This window comes from Vipera berus (assembly GCF_964194415.1).
Source record: "Vipera berus genome assembly, chromosome: 4".
Lineage (NCBI taxonomy): Eukaryota > Metazoa > Chordata > Lepidosauria > Squamata > Viperidae > Vipera > Vipera berus.
The window spans coordinates 86025789-86037949 of NC_138206.1; the positions used below are offsets into that span (position 1 = coordinate 86025789).

The 12161-nt window shown below is 37.1% G+C and overlaps 1 protein-coding gene across 4 annotated transcripts in view; it reads left to right on the forward strand.

The window, feature by feature from the left end:
* The window catches only part of TMEM131 (transmembrane protein 131), a 159992-nt gene that overhangs the window by 90419 nt on the left and 57412 nt on the right, over positions 1 to 12161 (forward strand). For 3 of the 4 annotated variants that reach the window (XM_081326465.1, XM_081326462.1, XM_081326463.1), the window contains 7 exons: positions 5365 to 5473; positions 7129 to 7237; positions 7794 to 7947; positions 8039 to 8209; positions 10044 to 10154; positions 10268 to 10402; positions 11909 to 12013. In XM_081326465.1, coding sequence (XP_081182591.1) covers positions 5365 to 5473; positions 7129 to 7237; positions 7794 to 7947; positions 8039 to 8209; positions 10044 to 10154; positions 10268 to 10402; positions 11909 to 12013 — 894 coding nt within the window. The remainder of the gene's footprint in view (positions 1 to 5364; positions 5474 to 7128; positions 7238 to 7793; positions 7948 to 8038; positions 8210 to 10043; positions 10155 to 10267; positions 10403 to 11908; positions 12014 to 12161) is intronic. The other variant, XM_081326464.1, reaches the window with a different exon arrangement.

Genomic DNA, 12161 nt, shown 5'->3' on the forward strand with positions numbered 1-12161 from the left:
ACAACATATGATAACGGTTTTGCCATTGCTAGCAATGGGGTAGGCGCGGCTTCCGGATGACGCGTCCAGCCCGCGGGCCAGCAGTTTGACACCCCTGACCTAGGGTGTTGGCTATTCCTGCCAGCTTAGTATCATCTGCAAATTTGATGAGTTCCCCTTCTATTCCCTCATCTAAGTAATTTATGAAGATATTGAAGAGTACTGGGCCTAAGACAGAACCTTGTGGTACCCCACTGCTTACTTCCCTCCATGTAGATGTAGTACCATTAAGGACTATTCGTTGAGTATGGTTTGTCAGCCAGTTAAAAATCCATCTGGTGGTGATGCTATCTATTCCACTTTTTTTTTAGCTTACCAAGAAGTAGGTTGTGGTCTATTTTGTCGAATGTCTTACTGAAGTCTAAGTAGACTATGTCCACAGCATTTCACTGGTCTACTAATTTAGTGACTTTGTCAAGGAATGAAATAAGATTGGTTTGGCATGATCTGTTTTTAACAAATCCATGCTGGCTTCTAGTTATAACTTGGTTTGTTTCTAGATGTTTACAGGTTTGTTTTTTGATTATCTTTTCCAGTGTCTTCCGGGGTATTGATGTTAGGCTAATTGGTCTATAGTTTCCTGGGGTTTTTTCCCTTTTTTTTTGAAGATGGAATCACATCAGCTCTTTTCCAGTCCTCTGGTAGTTCCCTGATGCTCCAGGAGTTTTGAAAGATATGGTACAATGGTTCTGAGATGACATCTGCCAGCTCCTTTAGAACTCTGGGATGTAAATCCGTCAGTTCCTAGTGATTTATATTCATCAAGATCAGACAGGTGTTCTCTTACTATTTTCTTGCTTATTTTAATTTTTATTTCTAGTCTTTTACAGTTATGTTTGTGGTAGGTTGGGCTATAGTTTTGTTGTTGTTGTTGTTTGCGTGAAGACTGATGCAAAGAATAAGTTAAGCAGCTCTGCTTTTTCTCTACCGCCTTTTACTTCCTTGCCATATTGTCCCTTTAGTGGACTGACTGTTTCCTTAGCTTATTTATACAGTGAGGAGAAAAATATTTGATATCCTGCTGATTTTGTACATTTGCCCACTTACAAAGAAATGATCAGTCTGTAATTTTAATGGTAGGTTTTTTAACAGTGAGAGACCAAATAACAAAAAAAATCCAGGAAAATACATTTCAAAAAAGTTATCACTTGATTTGCATTTTAACTAGTGAAATAAGTATTTGATCCCCTATCAGCAAGATTTCTGGCTCCCAGGTGTCTTTTATACAAATAATGAGCTGAGATTAGGAGCACTCTCTTAAAGGGAATGCTCCTAATCTCAGCTTGTTACCTGTATAAAAGACACCTGTCCACAAAAGCAATCAATGAATCAGATTCCAAACTCTCCACCATGGGCAAGACCAAGAGCTGTCCAAGGATGTCAGGGACAAAATTGCAGACCTAAAGGCTGGAATGGGCTACAAAACTATCGCCAAGCAGCTTGGTGAGAAGGTGACAAAGTTGGTGCAATTATTCGCAAATGGAAGAAACACAAAATAACTGTCAATCTCTCTTGGTCTGCGGCTCCATGCAAAATCTCACATGACGTTTCATTGATCATGAGAACCGTGAGGAATCAGCCCAGAACTACACGGGAGGTGACAATAGTCACCAAGAAAACAATTGGCTCAGTGGGTTAGGACGCTGAGCTTGTCAATCAGAAGGTTGGCAGTTTGGCGGGTCAAATCCCGAGTGCCTTGTAACAGAGTGAGCGCCTGTTACTTGTCCCGGCTTCTGCCAACCTAGCAGTTCGAAAGCACATAAAAATGCAAGTAGAAAAATAGGGACCACTACAGTGGAAAGGTAACAGCGTTCCGTACACCTTTGGCATCTAGTCATGATCACGGAGACGTCCTCGGACAAGCGCTGGCTCTTCGGCTTTGAAACGGAGATGAGCACTGGCCCCTAGAGTTGAAAACGACTAGCACACATGTGCGGGGGAACCTTTACCTTTACCTTTTATGTTATGAAGGACTGAAATCCTGCAGTGCCCGCAAAGTCCCCCTGCTCAAGAAAGCACAACAGGCCTGTCTGAAGTTTGCCAATGAATATTTGAATGATTCAGAGTAAAATTGGGTGAAAGTGCTGTGGTCATTTGAGACCAAAATCGAGCTCTTTGGCATCAACTGAACTCACCGTGTTTGGAGGAGGAGCAATGCTGCCTATGACCCCAAGAACACCATTCCCACAGTCATTATGTTTATTGAGGTGGAAACATTATGCTTTGGGGTTGTTTTTCTGCTAAGGGGACAGGACAACTTCACCACATTAAAGGGACGATGGGGTCGTGTACCATCAAATCTTGGGTGAGAACCACTTTCCCTCAGCCAGGGCATTGAAAATGGGTCATGGATGAGTATTCCACCATGGCAATGACCCAAAACACATAGCCAAGGTCACAAAGGAGTGGCTCAAGAAGAAGCACATTAAGGTCCTGGAGTGGCCTAGCCAGTCTCCAGACCTTAATCCCATAGAAAATCTGTGGAGGGAGCTGAAGGTTTGAGCTGCCAAACGTCAGCATCAAAACCTTAATGACTTGGAGAGGATCTGCAAAGAGGAGTGGGACAAAATCACTCCTGAGATGTATGCAAACCTGGTGGCCATCTACAAGAAACATCTGACCTCTGTGATTGCCAACAAGAATTTTGCCAGCAAGTACTCAGTCATGTTTTGCGAAGGGATCCAATACTTATTTCACTCATTAAAATGCAAATCAATTCATAACTTTTTTGAAATGTGTTTTTTGGTTGTTATTCTGTTTCTGTTAAAATAAACCTACCATTAAAATTATAGACTGATCATTTCTTTGTCAGTTGGCAAACGTACAAAATCAGCAGGGATCAAATAATTTTCTCCCTCACTGTATGTTGAAAGAAACTTTTTTTATTATCTTTGAGTTTTCTTGCAAGACTCTTCATTCTGAGCATTTGCTTTCCTGACTTCATCTTTTGCGGATTCTCGCTATCTGCTGATATTCTGCCTTAGTTATGTATCCCTCTTTCCATTTTTTATACTTATCCTTTTTGTCTTTCAGTTTATCAGAGATCTATGTTGGTTTCTTGGATTTCTTGTTTTTTCTTTTTCAGTGGTATTAGACTGCATTTTTATGATTTTTCAGAGTTTCCCAAGCTTCATGTTTTCCCTTTTAGGGTTTTATCCAAGGAATCTTTCCCAAGCTGTCTCTTGAGTCTGTTAAAATCAGCTCTTTTAAAATCTAAGACTCTGGTATGATTATGTTCTACATATATTTGTTAATTGGTTAGCAAAAAGTACTTCTATTTTTTGTGCTTGGTTGGGTGGCCTGTAGTATACAGGGAGTGCAGAATTATTAGGCAAATGAGTATTTTGACCACATCATCCTCTTTATGCATGTTGTCTTACTCCAAGCTGTATAGGCTCGAAAGCCTACTACCAATTAAGCATATTAGGTGATGTGCATCTCTGTAATGAGAAGGGGTGTGGTCTAATGACATCAACACCCTGTATCAGGTGTGCATAATTATTAGGCAACTTCCTTTCCTTTGGCAAAATGGGTCAAAAGAAGGACTTGACAGGCTCAGAAAAGTCAAAAATAGTGAGATATCTTGCAGAGGGATGCAGCACTCTTAAAATTGCAAAGCTTCTGAAGCGTGATCATCGAACAATCAAGCGTTTCATTCAAAATAGTCAACAGGGTCGCAAGAAGCGTGTGGAGAAACCAAGGCGCAAAATAACTGCCCATGAACTGAGAAAAGTCAAGCGTGCAGCTGCCAAGATGCCACTTGCCACCAGTTTGGCCATATTTCAGAGCTGCAACATCACTGGAGTGCCCAAAAGCACAAGGTGTGCAATACTCAGAGACATGGCCAAGGTAAGAAAGTCTGAAAGACGACCACCACTGAACAAGACACACAAGCTGAAACGTCAAGACTGGGCCAAGAAATATCTCAAGACTGATTTTTCTAAGGTTTTATGGACTGATGAAATGAGAGTGAGTCTTGATGGGCCAGATGGATGGGCCCGTGGCTGGATTGGTAAAGGGCAGAGAGCTCCAGTCCGACTCAGACGCCAGCAAAGTGGAGGTGGAGTACTGGTTTGGGCTGGTATCATCAAAGATGAGCTTGTGGGGCCTTTTCGGGTTGAGGATGGAGTCAAGCTCAACTCCCAGTCCTACTGCCAGTTTCTGGAAGACACCTTCTTCAAGCAGTGGTACAGGAAGAAGTCTGCATCCTTCAAGAAAAACATGATTGTCATGCAGGACAATGCTCCATCACACGCGTCCAAGTACTCCACAGCGTGGCTGGCAAGAAAGGGTATAAAAGAAGGAAATCTAATGACATGGCCTCCTTGTTCACCTGATCTGAACCCCATTGAGAACCTGTGGTCCATCATCAAATGTGAGATTTACAAGGAGGGAAAACAGTACACCTCTCTGAACAGTGTCTGGGAGGCTGTGGTTGCTGCTGCACGCAATGTTGATGGTGAACAGATCAAAACACTGACAGAATCCATGGATGGCAGGCTTTTGAGTGTCCTTGCAAAGAAAGGTGGCTATATTGGTCACTGATTTGTTTTTGTTACGTTTTTGAATGTCAGAAATGTATATTTGTGAATGTTGAGATGTTATATTGGTTTCACTGGTAAAAATAAATAATTGAAATGGGTATATATTTGTTTTTTGTTAAGTTGCCTAATAATTATGCACAGTAATAGTCACCTGCACACACAGATATCCCCCTAAAATAGCTATAACTAAAAACAAACTAAAAACTACTTCCAAAAATATTCAGCTTTGATATTAATGAGTTTTTTGGGTTCATTGAGAACATGGTTGTTGTTCAATAATAAAATTAATCCTCAAAAATACAACTTGCCTAATAATTCTGCACTCCCTGTACACCTATAGCAATATCATTCTTTTTTTTCTTTTATATTGACCCATATGCATTCTAGGAGGTTTTCATCTTTGGTCTCGTTCATTTGTGTAGCAATATAGTGGTCTTTTACATATAGTGCAACTCCACCTATTCTTTTATGGAGTCTGGGTTTTTTTCTTCTTTTTTATTTTTGGAACAGTTTGTATCCTTCTATCAGTACGTTCCAGTCATGGCTTTTATCTCACCAGGTTTCAGTAATTGCAACTATGTCATATCTACCCTCATGTATTAAATAATTCAAGTTCTCCCAGTTTGTTCCCCAAACTTTGAGCATTTGTACATAGCTAGGGATCTTTATATCTGACTCTGGGTATGCTTCCTATAATTATTAAAGATAATTATTAGTAAAAATAATAGTAGTAGAATGATTTGTTTATTAGTATGCAGAAACAATTTTGCTTCTTTTTCAGAGTATTAGACCCACACCACAAAATGAAGCTATCACAATCCATTTCAAGCCAATTACATTACGAGCTTCTGAAAATAAATATACCAAAGTTGCAACTATTAGTTTTGATGGTATGTGATAATGTTGGTACAGCATTCAGTGAAATCAAAATACATTTTTAAAGTTTACTTTTTATTCAAAGCCAAGATATATTAATGAATATAAATAAATGTACTGCTATTTACTTTTACTTTGAAAATAGTCATTATTTAATATAATACAGACAGAAATATGTATAATATATAGTCAATCAGTCAGAGTATTTGAAGTGCTGTATATCCATCTTGCCATTTAATACATATGCAAAGAGTCAACTGTATGTCAAGTTAACAGATGCTGTACTTCAGCAAATCTTTGTCTATGGGACATAACTAACTACAATCAATACCTCATGTGAATTTCAGCAGGTTGCATGAATCATATGCAAAAGTAGTTAATTTAAAAGAGGAGTCAGTATAATCAGGGCTAAATTGAATGTGACTACATATCCTACAGAATGATTGGTTGATCATCACATTGCAGCAAACATAGCATACCTCAACTTCAGCAAAGTTCTGAAGAGGCTCCCATGAGATTCTTATATAGAGGGTGGCAAAATACAGGGTGGATTACCATTAAATGCTTAAAAAGCTGGCTAATGATTGTATTCAATGAGTGTACATCAGTTACTCTACATCATATGTAACATTGAGTTCTATTCTGTGCTATTCAATTTATGAATGGAACTGATGAGGAATTTGAAAATAATATCAGAATTGCAGACAAAATGAAGATAGGGTGGTGGGCAAACAACTCAGCAACACTATCACAATTCAGTAATATCTTCACAAGCTGAAAAAAATCGGTAGTAACAAAACAAGATGGCCTGTCAACAAGGACAGACAAGTCCCACATTTGAATAGAAAAAAGGCAAAGGTTAGGATGGGAGAGACCATATTGAATAGTAATACATGTGAAAGATATCTGGCTATGTTTTTGAATCGTATCTGAACACAAAACAACAATGTGATACAGCTACAGAATAAATGCAATTCTAGGCTGCATCAGTAGACATGAAATGTCAAGATCAATAGAAGTCAATGTTTTTCTACTTTGAATTCGTCAGACCAAATAGAATCTCAGATCCTGTTCTAGTTGTGCATTGTATAAAGGATATTGGCAAACTGGAGCATGTCTATAGAAGAGCAGTTGATAAAAAGCCTAAGAGGGAAAAAAACATATGAAGAACTTTTGGAGGAACTGGGTATGTTTAGCTTGGAGAAGAAAAGTCTGCTGAGTGACAGCTGTATTCAAATTTTTGAAAGTTTGTCATGTAGAAGATAAAATTGATAAAATTATTCCAGGAGAGAAGAGTTTTATTCTGCTGCTTTAAATGTTTCAGCAGATTCCATATAATGTAGTAATGGATTCCTGCAGTGGGCAGGAGTTTGGACTATAGATTATCTCCATGGTCTCTTCCAATCCTTAAATTTTACTGTGTATTACCTGATTCAATATACTGTAGTACACAAAACAATTCAAAGTGAAGAATCTGTTGAAGGCTCCATCTTTTCCTTTTGACTAAAAAAAAAGAATACTTTACTTTTAGTTAGCAAATAATACTTACATAATGCTTAAATATCAAAATAACAGCTTCTGATATGTTTGTGGGTAGTTAAAAATGTTCATAAAGTAACATTGATTCTTTTTGTTCATGTATGTGTATGCAAATGTGTACATATCATAGCATCAAAAGCAAAACGACCTGCACAATTTTCTGGAAAAATAACTGTGAAAGCAAAGGAGAAGACCTATTCAAAACTTGAAATTCCATATCAGGCAGAAGTATTGACTGGGTAAGGTTAAATTAGCATGTATTTTTGAAAATTGCCTTGCATTTTTTACTTTACACAACATTTTATAGACAGTTAAACAATTGAATAGCTCCTTATAGTAATGTAAAATGATTTCAGGATTGTGGGGTTTGGTTTATTTGAACAGTGTTAAAGCAAGATATGATTTTTCTATTGTTTTCCTGGATTTGGGGAGTGATATCTTTCACTGTTGAGTTCCATTAAGTCCAATGTAATTGAACTGGGGAGCATGGAATAATTTATCAGAATCATGTTAGTGAAATTCAAATAGAGGGAATATCTATATAGTCTTGTAGTTGGCAATTGCCCACTCTTCATTTATTTGAATGACTTGTATGTCTAATTCTGGCAGAATATGTTGATTGGAAGGGGTATTAATATGGAAATGGAAAATGAGTTTGGGTTTAAAGCTGTTTTTGTAGAAGTACTAAATTAAACTTTCCAAAACAATCTTAATTCAATATTAGAAATAAATATGTAATAACTACTTTTAGAAGACTGCATAAATCTCCCCCTCAATGTTCTTATTTTGAAATAGATATTTGGGATTTGATCATGCAGCAACATTGTTTCATATTCGTGACAGTCCAACAGACTCTGTGGAAAGGTCAATCTTTTTAACAAACACATTCAGTTTTGCAGTCTTCATTCATGATATAATACTTCCGGAAGAAATCAAAGCAACATTTAAAGTAAGCTCCATTATATATGGCATTATTTTATAAATGTTCAGTGTTACACAAATTGTATTTAAGTTAACTGCTGCTTTATTTATTAAACTAGGTTCACAACTTCAGCAAACCAGTTTTAATTCCATCAAATGAATCCAGATATATTTTCACTCTTTATTTTGTGGCTTCTTTATCATCTTTCCATATTGATAACAATATTCTGCTCATTACCAATGCTTCTAAATTTCATCTACCTGTGAGAGCATATACTGGATTTTTAGATGTGAGTACTACGCTCTTTGTTTTTGTTACTCCCTTGTTTTCAAAAATGTAGACTTTCACTGTAATTTTATATCTAGTGAAATGTTTTATCTGAACCCAAAATGAAACTTTAAAATTTAGTCTTTCAGTTTACTTAAATCCAAATTAAAGGATATGCACTAGCTGCAGAATTCACTTCTGCTCTAATTTTGTGCTTTGGAAACTAGCCTGATGAAATCAGATGTTGCCAAATTCAAGAGGGATCTAAATCCAAAGATAAACACCTTCTTCCATTGGCTGTTGTCAGAAAAAGTGCAGATATACCTAACTTTCTTACTGCTAGATTTTAGCAGAATACAATTAAATGTGCAAGTTTAGCCGACTTTTTTTTTTAAAAAAAATCACCAGTTTCACAGAAAGAGACATGTGCTTGGATGTAGGCTTTAAATATTTTTAATTAACGTATTCTTACTCAAAATGCAAATCTGGGATTGAAAATAAAAACCGTGATTAATTGGCCACATGAAAAGGAGAAAATAAAAATATGCAGACATCATTAAGTATCCATTTGCCAGACGACGATAGTTTCATAGAAATAGGTGCTCCATTCCTTTTTAAATTCTGTTTTTTAAAAAGGATGTTGTTTCTAGAGAAAATCAGATGATACTTGCAAGTATTTTGTTACCTGCTATGTAGATAAACCATTTCATATTTCAAGAAAGTTTGTGAATAATGTAATAAAATATTTTGATTTAGAAATAATGACCGAAGTCTTCCATCATAGATTTACCAACCTCATTGTGGATTTATCAATTTTTTTTCAACCTCATTCCTTTCCCGTCTTATCTCTCATCATTTTATGTAAAAAGCAAATGAACTGTTATAGAGAGACAGAGAGCTTTGTTTCAGCACCTATTTTTTGGTGGTGGTGGTGAATTAACAAATCTGTCCCTCCCATGTTTTTTGTTTTTGGTTGTTATCCTTATTGAAGAAATCTGGATTTCTGGGGAAGGGAGGAGATTAAGCAAGTGAAAGGTTTTGGGAAGCTTGTCCTGAAGCTGCCTCCTTTGCATGCAGGCAAAGGAGACTTCCCCAAAGCCTAAGAGAGGTTTGTAATCTTCTGACAGTCAGCTGATTAGGGCAGAAGCCTAGCCCACAAGCATGGCTTCATTGGCTAAGCATAGAAGCTTGTTTTGAAGCTTCTCTAACTTTGATATGTAGTGCTAGGCCCTAATCTATGTGGGCTTTTCCTCCTCCTGGGCTGTTTTTGACTTTACAAACCATTTGCTGTTTGCTTCCTTTATGGACCCAGCTGGGTGGCGGGCTTCCCAGGCCCTCCCCCAATCCATGAGGTACCCCATGCTCACTTAACAACCTGTGTATTTGTTTAATGGTGGCATCAGGGAAAATGGGGTGGGGATTATTAAGCAAGGATGTCTCACTTAAAGTTTGTCAGCACTTGCAACCATAACAGCAGGTTGCATTACTGTTATAAGTTGAGGACAACCTGTACAATGCATAAATGTTTCATACTAGTGTGTGTGTGTGTGTGTGTGTGTGTGTGTGTACGCGCACACACGCACACTGAAAGTGACTGGGACAGAAATGAACCTATGTAATGGTTTTAGAGCATAGGGTTTAGTTACTTATTGTTTTTTCCATAATTGTGTGATCTACAGGCTAGATAGCTGGAAGGCAAATACAAACAATGTTACTACAATGATTATTTATTTATAAATAATCTAAATATTCTAGTGAATAAATAATGTTGGGGAAGAAAAGAAGATTTATGTTATTCACTATAGTAACAGATGTATTAGTTATCCACCTTTTAATACAATTTTTATTCTTTTTAGTATTTTATATTACCCCAAAAACCTGATGAACAAATAATTGACTTTGGTATATTAAGTGCCACAGAAACTAGCACCATTATGTTTGCAGTGCTTAATAGTAATCCAATTCAGGTAAGATCCTTCCTTCCTTCCTTCCTTCCTTCCTTCCTTCCTTCCTTCCTTCCTTCCTTCCTTCCTTCTCATCAGTTTTATTATTTATGCTAATACTATCCTATTTTTCTAAGCTTTTCCTAAAAGGCTGGAATGTGATAGGTGATGGTTTGACCATAGAACTCCTAGCTGCTGAAAAAGGCAATAGAACTACAATAATTGCTAGTCTTCCAGACTTGGAAAAGGCCAGTGTATTGGATCAAACTTCCGTAAGTTACATATTTCTTGATGTTCTTTATTACCTCTTGTATTTATTCTGTAGATAAAAAACATGCATCATGATTTACATTTTTAATAAATAACTTAATTGGTCCCAGTATATTTAATGTGTCTGATGTTTTCACAAATAAGCAATTCTTGGTAGCCTTGCTCTCCCACCTGTTAAAAAAAAAGAAATTTATTTCAAAGTAATAAAAATAAGATACCTTCATTTGACAACCTAATCTTGACTAATCTTGGAAGATAAGCAGGGTTATGTTTTGAATGGAGACTTTCTGTGGATTCCAGAGCTGTTGGCTTGATTAGGGAGATTAAAAAAATATCCTGGAATAAGTTAATGGCACACCAATTCCATAATGCCCCCAACAAAAGTGCAGAATATGTTTAAAACAGAGACTACATGCTGCATCTTTCCTCAAAATCATCTTGTGAGCCTTTACATCAATCATTCCTTGAGAAGAATGATAGTAAGCAGTAAGGCAGCACATTTCCTATTTGTATTAGTCTGAATGAGAAAGTGTGTCATGCGGGGATCTCAAACAGCAGCTGTCATGGGACAGACCAGGGACAGCTAGTTTCTACCATGACTGCTAAAGTTCCACCTTCCTATGGCGTTAGAGTAGGAAGCACTGCTTTGTTCCTGGACAGGTAAGCTCAGGAACACCTGGACTTCTAACTCTACATGAAGGCATCTTCACACCATTGGTAGGGCCACGCCAAGTTCATCACCAAGCTTCCTAACTTAAAGCAAGGAGGAATGTGACAATAACAGTGGGAGCAAGGAGCGGGAATTTCTTTATATGAAATTAGAAGTGCAGTCACCCCTCAGCTTAACCAACCCAGATACATAATCATACTTCTCATCCTGATAGCAGTGAGGACAGTGGTAATGACAGGTGGGTCAGGTTCCTGCACAGGTCTAAGGCTTTTTTTGGTATCTTAGGTAAGGAACTCTACATAAGAGAAGCAATAATAAGATCTGTGCAATACAGTACCTGGGATCAGCTGTGATAGGCACAGCATGAGGAGGTGAATTTGTTGCTTCCAGCTGCTACCCATACAAGAGCCATCCCTTTCTCAGAAAGAATAAGCAGTTATGCCTGCATTGTGCTGATTGTAGACTTCAGTTAACATTAGTGCTGCTACACTATTAAGGAATGCCACAAAACTACAGAAAGAAATAGGAGGAATTGTGTACTTCTTCGAAGCATTCGTTTTAATTACAAGAATTCAGAGTCTTTCTGATCAGATTTCAGTGCTGTATTCTTTGGGATAATAAAAAATCCTTATGCAGTCTTCAAGATAATTTGAGCTCAACACAGCTGCTCTAGAATACATTGTCTCATACAAATAACATTGATGAGCAATTCATTCTTAAAACAATGAATAAAGCATAGTTCTTATTCTTTCAACACAAAATCACTCAGGTGACTGTTAACTTTTTGGAGGAAAAATAAGAGACTAAATTGGAATACATAATTACTTTCATTTTTCAGGTAACATTAATGCCTTGTTCATACGCTGTATTCAGAGTAAGATTATTACCAAAAGAACTTGAAGGGATCCATGATGGAGCTATACAAATCACAACAGATTATGAGGTACTTCTCAATTCTAAATTATATTGATCCTGAAAGTATCATGTATGAAAGTAGAAACTAAACTAAACTAAACTAAAAAGGAAAAACCCATGCACTTGGAGGTAGCTAGTTTGATCTGCAACTACTGATATATATATATATTTTGCTT